At 38.9% G+C, this 17,969-nt stretch overlaps 1 protein-coding gene and 1 pseudogene across 1 annotated transcript in view; both read right to left on the reverse strand.

Annotated features, from left to right (window-relative positions):
• Positions 1-17,410, reverse strand: part of LOC121683467 — a 50,153-nt gene extending 32,743 nt beyond the window's left edge. Inside the window, exons 1-7 of the mRNA XM_042063100.1 lie at positions 17,371-17,410; positions 4,975-5,087; positions 4,736-4,843; positions 2,605-2,700; positions 1,936-2,031; positions 1,266-1,361; positions 144-239 (exon numbers count right to left, since the gene is read on the reverse strand). Of these exons, the coding sequence (XP_041919034.1) occupies positions 144-239; positions 1,266-1,361; positions 1,936-2,031; positions 2,605-2,700; positions 4,736-4,843; positions 4,975-5,066 (584 nt within the window). The 5' untranslated portion in view covers positions 5,067-5,087; positions 17,371-17,410. The remainder of the gene's footprint in view (positions 1-143; positions 240-1,265; positions 1,362-1,935; positions 2,032-2,604; positions 2,701-4,735; positions 4,844-4,974; positions 5,088-17,370) is intronic.
• On the reverse strand, positions 7,393-8,660 carry LOC121683468 (annotated as a pseudogene).
• Positions 17,411-17,969: the final 559 nt, after the last annotated feature.

Below are 17,969 nucleotides of genomic sequence, written 5' to 3' on the forward strand. Positions count from 1 at the left end.
CGGTATGCTAGAATAGTAATACACAACATATACATGCTATTATTCTCTGACACAATAATAAAGACAATGGTTAAGAGACATAGAGAAAAATGACATCAGCAGAACAGGGGAAATGTGTAGAGTATGTAGTATAGATGATTTACGTGTCATCAGCGGAGAAGTTGACTGGGAAACCCTTTGACCTGTCACTTTTCAAGGAGGTGACAGTGAATGGAGGTGAATGTGGTCTATCTTGCTGTCTGTTAAAAAACATGAATAAACAAGAACGAAAACACATTTAGGAAGTAGGCAATATGAAAATCTTTAAACGTTATATAACCATTATATACTAATTGGCAACACTTTTTATGAACTCATTCAAATATTATAAACATAAAACATTATAAATAGGCCTACATTCATAAAGGGTTATAAACCATTTTATTACATGGCTGAGTGCTGCAGAAAGTTCCATTCACATGAATGGGCCTTCCCAACGTTCGTATGTCTGTTAAATCTATATAATACCACCACTGCAAAATATATAATGGCCGCTGTTAATGGCAACAGGTTTTGTGCTTTTGATTCATTTCACAAGTACTCAGTTCGCTAATTGCAATGGACTGTCATTGAAAGTGAAAGTCAGCAAGTAAAAAGTTGCTACTGTACGCAACACCCGAAATTGTCATGTTCTAGTGTGTGGTGTTTTTGTTTTGCCAGCAGAAGCCACAAAACTGTAACAAAATAATTTTAAAAGACCCATTATGTGAAGTTTCTTTTCTCGTATTGGCAAGTAGCCATAAAATAAGCGCACCTGGGTTCGGTACACTGCATTCACATTAGCAAAAATCACAGAAGCATTGGTCCAAACAAACTCGGGTCTAGACCAAACGGTCTAGTGTGAATGCATAACCCCTCATAATTATTTCATTAGTATATTTAACCATTTATACATCCTCATGACTGTGTTCACAAAGCATATGATGTTACTGTTACCATATAGATTACAGTTGAACTACAGATGAAAATTAGCCTGCTGGCTAACACTGGCACATTTACAGAAATGTTGATCACTGTGCACTGTCCTTTAATTAAATAAATGAAATGAAATGAAATGAAATAAAGCTTGAAGTGTCACAAAACATTGTAAAGCTTATGACCTCTTAGTGATAGCAATGATAATATTGTTATAAAGCTTTATAGCAGATTCTATGAATTAACCAAATCAACCAGAAAAGTGATATTAGCAGAACAGGTGAAATGTGTAGAGTATGTAGATGATTTACATGTCATCAGCAGAGAAGTTGACTGGGAAACCCTTTGACCTGTCACTTTTCAATGATGTGACAGTGAATGAAGGTGAATGTGGTCTAGCTTGCTGTCTGTAAAAAAACATGAATACACAAGACCGAAAACACATTTAGGAAGTATAAGACAATGTATAAACATTATATAGCTATTATATATAAATTGGTAACCCTTTCTATGAGCCCAATATTCATAAAACATGATAAATACATTCATAAAGGGTTATGAACCATTTATAATGCCTCATAATTATTTAATTAGTATATTTAACCATTTATACATACTCATGACTGTGTTCACAAAGGATTATGACATTACTGTTATCATATATTTCTTGAATTTCCCCTTGGGGATCAATAATGTATGTATGTATGTATGTATGTATGTGTGTGTGTGTGTGTGTGTGTGTGTGTGGTGTGTGTGTGTGTGTGTGTGTGTTTGTGTGTGTGTGTGTGTGTGTGTGTGTATCTATCTATCTATCTATGCCTTTAGCTTGAAGTTTCACAAAGCACTGCTTTTGGCCTCTTGGTGATGGCAATGATAATATTGTTATAAAGCTTTATAGCAGATTCTATGAATAAACCAAATCAACCAGAAAAGTGATATTAGCAGAACAGGTGAAATGTGTAGAGTATGTAGATGATTTACATGTCATCAGCAGAGAAGTTGACTGGGAAACCCTTTGACCTGTCACTTTTCAATGATGTGACAGTGAATGAAGGTGAATGTGGTCTAGCTTGCTGTCTGTAAAAAAACATGAATACACAAGACCGAAAACACATTTAGGAAGTATAAGACAATGTATAAACATTATATAGCTATTATATATAAATTGGTAACCCTTTCTATGAGCCCAATATTCATAAAACATGATAAATACATTCATAAAGGGTTATGAACCATTTATAATGCCTCATAATTATTTAATTAGTATATTTAACCATTTATACATACTCATGACTGTGTTCACAAAGGATTATGACATTACTGTTATCATATATTTCTTGAATTTCCCCTTGGGGATCAATAATGTATGTATGTATGTATGTATGTATGTATGTGTGTGTGTGTGTGTGTGTGTGTGTTTGTGTGTGTGTGTGTGTGTGTGTGTATCTATCTATCTATCTATCTATCTATCTATCTATCTATCTATGCCTTTAGCTTGAAGTTTCACAAAGCACTGCTTTTGGCCTCTTGGTGATGGCAATGTTAATATTGTTATAAAGCTTTATAGCAGATTCTATAATTTAACCAAATAATAGAGAAAGGTGATATTAGCAGAACAGGGTCAATGTGTAGAGTATGTAGATGATTTACATGTCATCAGCGGAGAAGTTGACTGGGAAACCCTTTGACCTGTCACTTTTCAATGACGTGACAGTGAATGAAGGTGAATGTGGTCTATCTTGCTGTCTGTAAAAAAAAAATGAATACACCAGAGCGAAAACACATTTAGGAAGTACTGTATATGAAAATGTATAAATATTGCATAGCCATTAATCGGTAATACTTTCTATCAACCCATACAGTATTCATTAAGGGTTATAAACCATCCCTAATGCCTGATAATTATTTCATTAGTATATTTAACCATTTTTGTTGAACGGATAGTTCCGTTCCTTAGTTATGATTGGCTGAATCACGTTAGATGCTGTTGTATAATCCAGCTCAACCCCACACGTTGACTGCATTTTGTTCTATATTACTGTGTTACCACAGCTTGATACAAAAGTCTCAACGTTGCTTGATCTATGAATAAATCGTTACATTTCTCATTGCTGTGCCTTTATTTTATGGAATCTTGCCAGATATACAGTTTAAGTAACCATTTTAGAAAAGCAATATGTCACTCAAGTCCGTAGGTGACAATGATTATAGAACAGCTAAAGGGTTTTAGGCACTCCGCTTCCACTCTGGGCTTATTGCTAAAATACATACCCGTGGCTGTGTGTTCACAAAGCATTATGATGTATACTGTTACCATATAAGCCTTTACAGCTTGAAGCGTCACAAAACATTATAAAGCTTCTGACATTTTGGTGATGGCAATGATGACATCTTTGTTATAAAGCTTTATAGCAGATTCTATGAGTTCACCAAATCATATTTATGCATACCTGTATCCATGCAGGATTTCATAATGATTGTGTATCTCTCCCTCCATAGTCCTTTTATTGTTCATAACAAACAGTTAAGAGGTATAAGCCCCCAGTGCTAATCTGATGTTCACATAATGATTTATAAAATGCCCTAAAGCACTATTATAGACAAAAATGGTGTATAAGGTGAATTCACAGAATCTGCAATGAAGCTTTATAAGAAACATGTCATCATTACCATTAAAGGTCAAATGAGCTTAATGCTTTGTGACACTTCAAGCTTATAACATCATAATGTTTTATGAATACATATGTATATACTAATGCCACTCATCATGAGGCTTTATGAATGAGTTATAACCCTTTATGAATGTCTTCATAATGCTTTATACTGGGTAAAGTGTTACCTAAAAATCCATTCTGAGTGTGCACTGAAAATAATTCAGTTTTTTTTTCTACACAGCCAAACTGACCACACACATAACACCACCACGGCCAGAAACAGGTGGCATTAGTTTGCACTCACAAAGCAAACCGATGGAGCTCTGAAGGGCCTTTGTGTTTTGACTGTTAAGTTTAAATATTTATTTATACTCATGTTTATTTATTATTGCGTTAACATATTTATATATATTAATATCCAGTATACTGAAAGTGTTGTGAATCAGAATCATTTCTGTAAATGTACATACTGTGTACTTCTTATGGTCATTTGGGATTTTTGTACCCATGTGTACCCTGTGTGTGTCTTTGGTCTGTATGCAGTGTATCCATTGTTTATCCTTGAATGATTAGAATTCAGTAGGCACTGTCTAGGGACCTTTTGGCTTATCCTCAGGTGTGACTCTCTATTGTATACACTAGGGAGCAAGGATGGGGGGAGCAGACGTCATATTGTCACCATTTGGCCATGAGCAAGTTGGGGTGCTAAAACAATATGTGGCCAGGACTTTGAAGCTTAATTAAAGAATAATAAAGCTGACCAGGCCTGATGACACACACCACACCTTTATATTGCATATCCATACTAGAGGTCACTCCTTCTCTTTTGTTTGTAACATAAATAAGTTAGTATCAACCTCTGGATAGTCAGAGAGTACTGGTGAAACCCATGATGGGGTGACACAAACATGCATTTGTCCTGACTGAGTCTCCAGAGAAATATGGTAGTAAAAATATGCTATCAATACTTAACATAATCTTTAAATCAAAAGTGTTCTATATTGTATTCCCGAGACATTCCCTATTGATGTTATCATAAGAGAGTGTAACAATAATAGCCTGAGAAGTAGCTGTTTCTTAAACCAGAACTAAAAGAGATTCTTTCGTAATTTGAAGGTGCATCTTACCTCCGATCTCCAGTCCCAAAGTTGATTGGGTATCCCATTGAGTGCTCACTGTTGAGAGCAACATCGCTTGATGTTGGAGAAACACTGTCCCCTGTCCCCTGCAACACTCTGATAAGGGAGCAAACATGCTGTCAGACGGAATACTCATACCCACCCATGGACATGGATGAAATTATTTAAATATTCAGCAGAACATCAAATTTTGTAAAAATGGCCTGACGATAAAACAGTTCTTGTACCTTTTCCAGCTTTGGTCTTGGGTTGCATTCCCTGTGTGAAATCTCACTTCACCAGAGCTGTCCTCCTCCTTGTGGTCTCCTACATCACTCATCTTTGCATCACTTCTATCCTACTGGGTAATGGCATGCAAAACCAATTGGAAACATTCCTGCCATTTTTGAAACACTTTCAAAACATTTTTGTTTAATTTTCTATAATGTATTACCGTACGTTATTTTTGCCTGGAGATCGTTTTTATTCCACATTGGCATTTGACACAGATAAAGCTTGTGTGGTGATGGTCATGATTACGTTCTGGTTACTTCATTGGTTATCTCTTCAACTTCAGCACTATCATCTTCTATTGATCCTGTTCTGTATGCAAGGTCAGTATTTATTCTTACTCTAACGTGTCCTTCTTGCAGAGTTGTTGCTTTGAATGCTACTTCTAATAAAAGCATCAGCTAAATGATCAGATGCAAATGTAAGTTATAATTTCCAAGGTACTGTATATTACAGTTTTCTTCAGTCACTAACAAGCGTTTGTCTAACCAGTTGTCACATTTTCAAAACTCTTCAAAACATTTCCACAATGCTTACATTTTCTTAACAAACAAGCTATACCTCCCAACAAAATTATGGATTGTTTTTGCCGTATTTACTAATGTTAACACATAACATCCCACAATAGCAAAAACAATATTCCAAACCTTAGATACAAAAAACTCTGCTTCTGCTACCAAGCGGTTTTATCCCATCGCCTTGGAGACTGTAATATCAGATGCGATGTTTACTGTATGAAAACATGTGGCCTAACCCTGAAGATTGCAGAGATTAGATACAGTAATTTTGTGTTTTTTTTTTAGTCCCCCCCCCCCTTTTTTATCTGGGCTTTTTGCTGTTGTATTTTTGTTCAGAATGCTCTTGTGTGTTTCCTGGATATTTTGTTCAATGTAAGCAATACTGTAAACTTTTTCTGTTATCATACTATCATACTTTTCTATTGTATTTCTACTGAACCTCCTGTAGTAGCCTAAACAGTAAAGGAAAAAAAACTGATTTGCTTTTTACTGGAATGCTTTTGAATGTGAACATTACATGTGGACATTCAGTTCCCAACCAAGAAATTTAGTGTAAAAACGGTGGATTGCATGTTTTGCATGCAACTACCTGTAAAACCGAAACATAAAAGTCTATGCAGTTTTTGTAATGTCAACAACAGCCATTATTTTGAAACCTGGTGTACTTTGATTGACTGCATGTACCTTGTGAAGTGAAAACAAGTGTTATTCTTTGACAGAATAATTTCATTTTGAGTCAGATTTCCAGTTTTGGTAAAGTTAGTGTGTGCAGAGAAAGATGTGTTAGTATATATTTAACAAAATGTGTTTTTGAGAAGAAAATTATCCATTTGGCCAATTGTGTTTTGTAGGTGTGAGTCTGTGTTAAGAGTTTAGAAAAAGTATCTGAAGTATGGGTAAGCGCTGTAAGACGTCACTCGTCAGGACCAATGAGGGAACTGGGAGTGGTCGAAGGAAATCGTGAAGCTGTCCGCGCGCTGTTGGAAATAACAATTGATTATAGAACCCCTGTTAACCTAATGATTCTGACCCCGCTAGATATGGAGAAGTTTCGGTCAACGTAATATTACTATCCATAGTAGGCCGATGTGGGCCTACCCACAATGCTGTTACAAGAATGCCTTCTAGCTATTTAATTAGACGCATCTTCCCCAAGAATAGTGTGCGAGGCCCTCCTCGGCCGATTAATTCGGGAGGCGCCTTCACTTGAGTAATGATCCTAGTGTGAAAGTCGGTCAGAGGCTATAGTGCTGGCCTGGACCACTATGCTCATCTGGACAGAACACCTTACCGAAGCTACAGAGGGTTCAGGGTGTGCTAAGGTTAGCTGTCTAATTCCAGACTACTAATAAAATCAGTGACCCACCACAGTACAATACGATGGCCAGTTCTCCTGGTAGCATGCCTACACTTTCACTGATTTAGCCCCCACGGCCCTGGAGACTAATCCTAGCCGTTCCTCCTGGCCCATCTTCAACTTGAGGGATATCTAAAGAAACTCTAGAAAACTATGCGGGTCAAAGCATAACAATTTATTTGTCAGACACAAGCTATTCATCCAATACATTATAGAAGGTACATCTAAATGAATAATGTGAAAGTCACGAAAACAGGTTAAAGGAACATTTAGGAAACCATATGAAGCAATCAGAGAATGAACATACCAGCTCAGAGGATGATGACTACACACCTTAGTGGTGCGGGAGATTCTGACTACAGAATGGCTCCTAGAATGCTCTGTGAACCTCACTTAAATACGGTAGGCTACCTAGTTTGTGGTTGGTTACATTGATTTGGGATCACATGGTTGGAGGTCATCTGATTTGAGAGTACTTTGATGAGACTTGAGACCATTGTTGTAGTGAGAGTGAATCAATCAAGACATGACAAGGTATACATTTGATTACATTTCCTGTCCCTATAGTTAACTGCTCCTGTGGACATGTGACAGTAGGCCCACAATAGGCCCACACTTAGTAGTTGATCAAGAGTCAATATATGACTGAAAAGATTATCATCAGCCTGGTAATTAGGATCCTTACAGATGTCCCCTTGACCCCTCTGGGTCATCACAGGATTGGACCTAGTGGGGTTATCAAAATAGGATCCTTAAAGCCAGTGTTTGCAGGACTGATGATTGTAGTTCCCAGAGAACCAAGGCTTGTTCTTCTGCAGTTAGTGGATGGGATGCTTGAAGTAGCAGCACTGTGCCAGGTTCAGGTAGTAGTCCATTTGTTGAGTGACCTGTTCATCCGAAAGTCTCTGTGCCTTCCTGGCACCAAGGAGAAACATGTAAATCCAGCCAATGATTATCTGGATGGGTTAACCCCCCATCGGAGGTGTTTATCTTCCTCAGGATAGTCCATCGCTCCAGTGTGTGCTTGACGCCTGGAGGACATTAGCATATCCATGCAGTGATTGAACATTGATGAGCTTTGTGTTATTATGGGAGAAAGGTTACAACATGTTACAGATATAGTGTATTCAGGTGTTTCATGACAACAAGTTAAAGTAGAAAACAAGGTCTCAGTCTCTTTTATAAAATATTCAATGTGATCCCATTTGTGATCCTGACTCTTTACCACTACATTCAGGAAAAGTATGGTGGTAGAATTGAGAAGATTCTGTTAAGGGCAAAGTAGCCTAAGGGAACATAGCAAATAAGTTATTAAAGCTGGTATATACATTTTCTGTGAACATCATGAATGCTGTTAGCTCTGAATATTTTTTCTAACGTCAGTCATCTATTATGTTAAAGCATTTCCATTAGATAACTTAAAGCATTTTCTAGGTGACTTATGCAGGCACAAATCTAGTATCTCTTGTCTGGTGACAGTGAATAAATCTTATGCAGTTCTACAAAGGCATGTTTGAGGTATCATGGGACATTGTGTGATTAGTAGTTGGAAGCGCCTGCGCCACACATTTTACTACTTTGAAAATATTCTTATTACTATTAGTGAAGTGCTGAAAAACCAGTCGCGATCTGGTTTACCAACCATGCTGAATATTGGAGTTAACTTCTCTTAGACAAAGACTAAATCATCAATACGTGCCTGTAGTCACACATAGGTTTCATCATTGTTACAGTGCTATACATATAATGACAATACATTGGAGATATGTAAGACAATTTAAACATAAAACCCAGGATAGCTTAGTCTACATGTGGAAAATAAAACTGGTTAAAAGAAAAGTCTATTCGACCTGTTGTTTTTAAGGCAAAGAAAACTCAGTTGTGTTAAGGCAATGCATTCTTACTTCTGGACATTACATTTGACATCGGTTCAGATTTATCTATGTGCATGAGGGAATGTAGAAAACAGTAGCCCAGTGGTTTAAAGAAACATAGCAGTCTCTGCATGTCTCTGCTACCCAGAAAAGTACGGGCTACAAAGATTACAATTTAACTTAAGAGCAATTTTACAACTAGCCACTGCACAGCAGACAGCAGCATACAACCAAACCAGTACATAACAGTGTCTTTAGCACAAAAGTATCTTTGTCAATGTGTTTGGAATTAATTTTACAATGACGGCTTGATCACTAATAGGCACAGAACGGAGTTAGCATTTAAATGTTCGCACTATGTGTCTGCCACTGAGGCACGTCATGTGTGGACGCGGCCCCTTGGCAGACTGCATGTGCACGATATGTAAATATAGGCCTAAGTAGGTTAAAATCATAGGGAAATCTTGGTGCTTCCGAATGTTACGCTACTTTACGTTTTATCAAATTTAGAAGTAAATAAAATATCCATCTTACATACATTTGAAGAACACAGTATCATATCCACTCCAATGTCTTTACTTTAAATGGTGGAAAACGTCATTCGACGCCCAACTATTAAATTACGCTTTCAGTTCAACATCTTTATAGGCTACTTCAAACTGTGATCTTAGTTACGCAATCTAAAGATGGTTTCGTACATCTGTTATGACCAGCGACACTCTTATGCAATTTCATTTTCAGGTGAGAGATTCATTGTCCGTCAGTGAATCAAACTGGTTTGAGTAGGATTTGTATAGATCGGAATTCATAAGGTAAACAAACAAAACACTATGCCATACTATAAAGCTACCTGGTACGAATTACAAAAGTTATTGAATATTAGGGTGGTTACCTCTGAGCTGAGACAACGCAAGATGTTTCCGAACGTCTATATGATCACATCTCTGACTGTCTTCCATGAGTTCCACTAAGGTTCCCCACCGGATTTCGTCTCCGGGATAACAGAGGGTATGTCGACCCATACTAATTTGTACAACTATAAATTATATTGTCCTATCATAGCTTAACCTCAAAACTGGTATTAAAAATAAAGCAAGACTCACCACAGTGTCTGTAGACAGGGAAGAAGATCAAACCTCATACCGCTATTCTGTGGGAGAGTTAAAAGACGCGCGGCGCTTGCGTTACTTGTACGTGATTTGTTGTTAAGAGGTCACGCATCCTCACACGGGGCACCACCTGTAAGACGTCACTCGTCAGGACCAATGAGGGAACTGGGAGTGGTCGAAGGAAATCGTGAAGCTGTCCGCGCGCTGTTGGAAATAACAATTGATTATAGAACCCCTGTTAACCTAATGATTCTGACCCCGCTAGATATGGAGAAGTTTCGGTCAACGTAATATTACTATCCATAGTAGGCCGATGTGGGCCTACCCACAATGCTGTTACAAGAATGCCTTCTAGCTATTTAATTAGACGCATCTTCCCCAAGAATAGTGTGCGAGGCCCTCCTCGGCCGATTAATTCGGGAGGCGCCTTCACTTGAGTAATGATCCTAGTGTGAAAGTCGGTCAGAGGCTATAGTGCTGGCCTGGACCACTATGCTCATCTGGACAGAACACCTTACCGAAGCTACAGAGGGTTCAGGGTGTGCTAAGGTTAGCTGTCTAATTCCAGACTACTAATAAAATCAGTGACCCACCACAGTACAATACGATGGCCAGTTCTCCTGGTAGCATGCCTACACTTTCACTGATTTAGCCCCCACGGCCCTGGAGACTAATCCTAGCCGTTCCTCCTGGCCCATCTTCAACTTGAGGGATATCTAAAGAAACTCTAGAAAACTATGCGGGTCAAAGCATAACAATTTATTTGTCAGACACAAGCTATTCATCCAATACATTATAGAAGGTACATCTAAATGAATAATGTGAAAGTCACGAAAACAGGTTAAAGGAACATTTAGGAAACCATATGAAGCAATCAGAGAATGAACATACCAGCTCAGAGGATGATGACTACACACCTTAGTGGTGCGGGAGATTCTGACTACAGAATGGCTCCTAGAATGCTCTGTGAACCTCACTTAAATACGGTAGGCTACCTAGTTTGTGGTTGGTTACATTGATTTGGGATCACATGGTTGGAGGTCATCTGATTTGAGAGTACTTTGATGAGACTTGAGACCATTGTTGTAGTGAGAGTGAATCAATCAAGACATGACAAGGTATACATTTGATTACATTTCCTGTCCCTATAGTTAACTGCTCCTGTGGACATGTGACAGTAGGCCCACAATAGGCCCACACTTAGTAGTTGATCAAGAGTCAATATATGACTGAAAAGATTATCATCAGCCTGGTAATTAGGATCCTTACAGCGCTTGTTAGCGAAAAACTATAAGTGTCACAGAGTCACTTAATAGTTGTTTATCCTAAATGTTTTCATCTTAACTTTATGTTTTTTTCTTACACATTATGTACTTAAAATTATTTTAAGCCCATTTTGCATTCAATACATTCTCAATAATAATTATGACCGCCGCTAGCGAAGCTAGCGAAGCGGTCATATAGGGATTGTCAAAGTTTTTTTTTTCCCCCGTCATCTACTTCCTGAAATTTTGGTCAACGATACCCGGGGCACCGAAACACCAGGGCACATGAAATTTGGTGGGTATGTAGCCCCACTAGACTTTTACGGAAAAATTTCGCTTGGTCCCCGGGGGCCACTCCCCCTCCGCGCTGGGCCCCCCGAAACCCAAAAAATGAAGTTTTTCCTAAATAACTACCTGAACCGTGGCACCGAGGATGAAGAAATGTTTATGGTATGTTGGTCTCAAGGGCCCACATCAACCTAGCCCATAATCACTCATTTGTGATTTGCACCCCCCCCCCCCCCGGTAAAAAATGAAAATGCAATATCATTCTGCTTTAATCGCCCCTCTCTTCAGTAAAGACGTTCAGAACTGCACCAAATTTTATGTGTATGATTAACCTGACATTCTCTGGGGGTATGCCAAGTTTCGTAGAATTTCATCCATGGGGGGGGTCTAAAAAATTAAGTTATGTGTACATTTAGTGACTGTACACTCATTGGCCTGTAGATGGTGGTGCACACATATACACACGCACACACACACACAGGCACGTATACCATCAGTATCGGCAATTAGAACGGCCGATACATAATTACAAATTCAGTAGGATTAAAGGAAAACCAAATATTCATCATAATAATAATTTGGCTGCATTTCCAGTATTGGCGTCACGTAGTCGTTTGTCCACTAGATGGCGCATCGTTGCAGTGAGACGTAATTTTGTTGGAAGTTAATCTAAAGTGGGTTGGAATGACACTACGCTTCCTACAAGGACAAGACTGTACAGTAGTTTGCCGCAGAGAACGTCTAAGGGTAGGATGATTTCTGCATGACATGTAATTCCCATTTCCTCTTGAAGCCGAAATAAATCTGAGAATGTTTATCGGACATGCTTGTTTTTTACTGCAGGTAGGCTACGTTAATCCTATCAATAGCAGAACGTAGGTAAAATAATGTTACCGTTAGCATGGTTGAGTGATGGAGGCCAATTTGATTATTGATGTATTTGTAGAAAACCATAAATGCGTTTATAGGCTACCAAGCAAATTGATAACAGCACTAATTGTATCTTTCGACTGTCATCTCATTTGCTTATGACCATAACCTAGGCTACTAACAGGAGCTAAGTGAGCTAGCCACAACACGTTCGCTACGAAAATATATAGGCTACCTGAAAGATAACCTGTCTATGATGCATCCTAAACACCGGGCTGGGACATTTCTACAATAATGTCAGTACAACAAATAAGGAAGGCCTATAGATAGAAATTGTGAAAATAAAATATGTAGATTTTGGTAGTTTGGTCTTTTCATGTAGCCTTGGCAACTAGCCATCTACAGTAGTAGGCTATAGGCCTGAATATGCACATGAATTGACACTTGTTAAACTCACCTCAACATGTCTTTTGCAATCATTTAACCCGCTGTGGGCAATGCTAAAGTCACTGTTTACAAACAGTGCAGCGTGCAAGACTAGGTCCATCATTATGTTTTACTCTTATGAGACAAGGGTAGCCTACACTTTGAAATGGGTCTTACATTTTCCTTTTTTTGAGGCACTGACTCTACCATGACGCTCCTGTTTCTACTGAACTGATTAATTAAGTTCGGGAGAAAAGACATAAAAGCCCGCCTACACTGAAAACTGATTGGTTGATTTAGCGAAACAGGCCAATTAGGATGCTCTCTGTCTTTGATGCGCTCAGACACACACGCACCACCTCTCTCTCTCTCTCTCCCGTCGTGTGCGCGCTACACTCAGATGCACACGCGGTCTCGCATGCGCGCTCTTGATCGCTCACTCTAGATTCCGGGAGATTTTATCTAATTTGCGGGCGTCAGGGAGCCGCTATCAAAATGCGGGAGACTCCCGCAACTTCCGGGAGACTTGGGATGTCTGATATAGGCTACTTCAATCCTCTGTTTTCAAAGGTGATTCAAGTAAGGAAGAGCATGGCTCAAAGTAAAGTAACTGAAACTACATAAATTCGTCAAAGTGAATAATTTGTGTCAACTCGCCGCAATGTAGATTTATTAACGCACCCGTGATGATCTACATCTCCATTTAAACCAGATGTTTTAGAGCGCACGTTGAGATGTATTCAGGGCAGGGCTGTACCTATATTTGTTGCACGTGCTACAAAAATCATTCTTTGCGATGGATGATTTAGTACCAACGTTACACCGGTCAGATACAGTTTTGCCTATGGCTATTCTGTGAGACTGAGGCGCTTTTTGTTTGTTCGAAGTGCGTGTTTAGGGTGTGAGAGGGGAGTCGATGTGCTTTGATTCCAGCTTGGTAGTTGTAGTCTATGCGATTAAAAAACACGTGTGTGTGAAGTATCCAAACAATGATAACGCTTTCATTATGGCTGCTTTAGCCACAGACCTTGAGATACTGTACAGTGTGTTGGGTTCCATTTAGAAGTGTCCACTTCATTCGCCCTTTCCGTGATTCACACAGCTACGTGAAATGTATTACTGATACGCAAAACTATTAACTTCTCGCCAAGAGGTGGCAGCTTGATACTGTAAGGTGTAAGCTAGTGATGTTACCCGTGAACCCCCTGCTTCAAAGCGTGTATGGAAGACACGAACCAATTTGGAGTGAAGCTTTGTATCGGAGCTTGATTCGTTTTGTGATAATCACGTGATCAGTGACGTCTGAAGCTTCGTTTCACACACACCCACGTGACTGCTTCGAAATTTAATTCAAAGCATTAAAGTTGCGCGACACGGGGGGCGCCGTTGTGGGTTGTTGAAGAAGGAGAGCCAACAGATTCAATAGTGCTGCTGACACAAAAGCTTATAGCCTGGGCTTTTAGCTCAATTATCAGCACGCTCGACTCCCGTTCTAAGGTGCGTCTGTTTCGCGGGTTCGAGTCCAGGCGTGTGCAAGACTGAATCGCAGTTACAACATAACCCAGATTACAATTGGTCTAGGCTATGTACTCAATATAATCACAGAAATGTGTGTGCTATGTGCATGTGCGTTCTTTATTCATCTCCCTTCTAAATGTATGTATTTGTTTACAATACAAGAAATGTTCACAGCCAAAATACTACCTTTATTGTTTTTGTAGAGAAGGAATTACATTTGTATTTATGCAGGGTACAAAATAGGCTTAGTTAGGCCTATTTATGACATTATTTATTTATCCATTAATTCATGCTCAACATTTATTCATCTTCGATTCAAAGACAATCATGGCTAATGTCTGAAACACTTCGTGACACAATGCTATCCTTAACTTTCACCAGCAGAGGTCCTCATAGAGTTCTGAAGCTTCGAGTACTGAACCTTTTTTCGATACAAATTGATTGAAAGCTTCACTGGTTCAGAAAGCTTCAGTTCGCCATCACTAGTGTAAGCCATTGGTTCCAAAGGAGATTTTATTTGGGTCGCCAGCATAGATAGCCTAGTGACAAGTGTTGTGTAATAGGCCTAGCATAGGGCCTACCTTATATAGCTTATAGTTCGTTAACAGTCACGGTTTTGTCATAACTCCCTCCATGCATTTTTGCATTTAGAATAGCTCTGAAACCTGGGGGCGAACACGTCGCAGGGGTGGCGCCAGTGCGTGGATATCTCAATCGCAAAATTAAACAATATTTCTATCGGGCGGCTACCATGGACTAGGCTGGGTGAAAATCAAAAGATTGCGTCAAAAGATTGAGCTTAACCATGGACCTCATAGTTGCAAAATGCAAGGGAACATGAATCAGCATATTATTTGCACAAACAATAACGGACAGTAGCTCTTCAACTTTGCCCGTTAAAATGTGTATGAACAGTCCCGCAACGCATTTCATGAAGGCCCTTTTGGACATGTCAGTTATTTGCACCACTGGGTAAAACGGCATTTTGTTTTAGACTACTGGTATTTAATTTGTGCATTGACAATAAAGCTGAATATCATTTGAACTAGATGACTAAACTTATGCATATGTAGAAGAAGAAACATTCACAAAAATCCATGACATGACCTCTCTTCTTGATAGCTGTTGAAAACTGCATGGAACTGACAGGGATTGTTTTGTTTAATAATAAATAAATAAATACATTATGCTGCTACCTTCTGCTTTTCCCAAATACAATGTAGCCTACAGATTAGAGATTTTAAAGGTTTTATAACAATGCTACAATTTTTTTGGCCCAGAAACAAATCTATTCACCTTTGCAGCGCCAGTAGGCTACTTTGTGTGCGGAATGTGTGCAAACACACATTCCAAACAAGCATACACAAAAGTTTCAAGAGTGGGGGATGGAGTAGAAGATGGAGACAAATTCATTAATATGATTTATTTCATATTGCGGAATGGATGTACAGGACTGAGCGGCGGTCATATTTTGTACAGCTATGCGGTACATCTAGTTGAGCAGGATTATTACGCTTCTTGCTTCTGGTCAGGGTTTTTGCACAAGAACCAATGAACTTCCTTGAGTGATGTTTTGAATACTCTACCCTGCTCTGGGAAGTAGGCTCAGTGCCCGGTTCAGACCTCCATGTGGCCCTAAGCAAAATCCTGCTAAGGGGCCCTACCTGAACTCTGAGCGCGAAAATATTTTTTTTACAGTATCGTCTGACACCTCAGTGCTCCCAATACAATCATCCCACCCCATTTTGGATGTCTACGGAAGTTACCAAATATAGTGTTTTTCCCTATAAAGGACTAGGAGAAAGAAACATAATTGTGTGTGAATCACCTTCACACAGCAATAAATGCCCAGTTTCAGTGTCTGGGCTGTTTGCTTTTGATGCTTGCTGTACATATCCCCTTGCAAAAAATAACTGCAGTTTTTTCAAGTACAGTTCAGTTATACCACAGTAGGCTACAGTGCAGTATAGTATTTTCATGTCCAAAATACTGCATTTCTGTAGTAAAGTAGGCCTACAGTACTATTCAGTATAATGCAGTTTTTTGTGTCTAAAATACTGCATTATACTGGAACTGCAAATATTTTCTCCAAAGCTGCGGTTTTCATACTCAGAAATCTGCAGTTTGACACTTGAAGTAATGCAGTTTTTTTTGTAAGGGTCTGGTTGTGCTAGTAGCCTACTGGCTGACTGTTCTTCACCTGAGTGTCTGTAGTAGGCTACTTGCCAAAGACATAGGCTATGAACTGGCTCCCCTGATTCTCTTATTATTTCAATATTTTTTTTCAAACGTAGACTATTTTAAACAATCATTTTAATACTTCATATAGACCTAATTTACGATGTGCATCTATTGTCCATGCAGCACAGCGAATCAAAGTTAATACATTAGGCTAGGCCTACTTTCCATTTTACAAGGGACCTTCATTAACTTGCCGGCCCTGAGTAGGCTAACAGAGTGCTGTTGGAAAGTCCCTGCTCATGTGTCATGTGGGCACAGGGAGGCAGAGACTGTGTTTGTTGTGTTTTGGTAACTTGGCAAATGGGTAGTGTTGTGATCAGGGTAAGCACTACATTATACCATATACATGTCTGTGTATCTCAAAATATGTGATTAACTGTATGCTATTGCTAGACTTAGCAGCACTTCAGCAGTTTGACAAAGAAGTGCAACACAATAATTTGTTGGAACAAAATCCATCTTTCAGTCATTTTCATCTCCAAACTGAAGTTTCATTTTAAAACTACACCACTTCAACACATCACGTTAACCAAACTTTACTGTGGGCAGCTCTAGAACACTATAGGACATTCTGTGATATGTTACAATTGTGATGTTGAAGAAAGCCTGATCACAGAATGATCATACTTTTTAAAGGAAATGACAGATATACTGTAACTGACCTGCTAATTTAGGCAATACATCAGATATGCATCAAATCAAGTAACAGCCTACCAACAAACATTCCAGATACAATTTCACAACATCATCATAATAACCAATATACTTGTAAAAATGTTTTCTATCAATCAGCTTGTGTCCACTCCAATACATTTTGTATAAACATGAACATGGTATATTACTTTTCTAAAACAGGTAAAACATACTCTCAGCTGTCTGATACTCACATTGTATCCGTGTCCTTATGTTCATGAGCTTCCTGGTGAGTCACCGGACAAGTCACAGACTTGTTTGTTCATTTCCCTTACCTCGGCTCCCCTCTCTTAGGAGGTGGAGTCATGCACAATGTACTCTTGATATGTTAATATGGTGTAGCACAGACGGCTTGATCTGTCCTTTGTTCACACACTTAGTGAGTAGGTTCTTTGTTCATCTTATCTTGAGTCAGGCTCCATGCAGCGACATCTGCCATGCTAACTTTAATTCTAGTCACTATAGTCAGATCTCTGACTGTATGGCAGTTTATCTGCAGAAGCTTCTTATTTAGCCTTACTTCTACCACTTATTCTTTCCATTTCCATCAGCCCCAGAGACATGTGACCGGTCAGACCAGTTTGGTTTGGAGGGAAAATACTTTAAAGCTATAAATACATTTTCCATTTCCCAGTGTGAGCATTCTACTTTATTGTGTTTGCATTCTATTGTAAACAAAAAAATAGGCTTGATAAAATTGTTATCCTCTGTCAAAAGATAACTAGCACTAACCTCAATAGCATTGGGCATGTGTATGAGGTCAGAGCCGCAGAGAGCAGTGTTCATTTTGGCA

The sequence above is a fragment of the Alosa sapidissima genome, chromosome 15 (genome assembly GCF_018492685.1).
Source record: "Alosa sapidissima isolate fAloSap1 chromosome 15, fAloSap1.pri, whole genome shotgun sequence".
In the NCBI taxonomy this organism is placed as follows: domain Eukaryota; kingdom Metazoa; phylum Chordata; class Actinopteri; order Clupeiformes; family Clupeidae; genus Alosa; species Alosa sapidissima.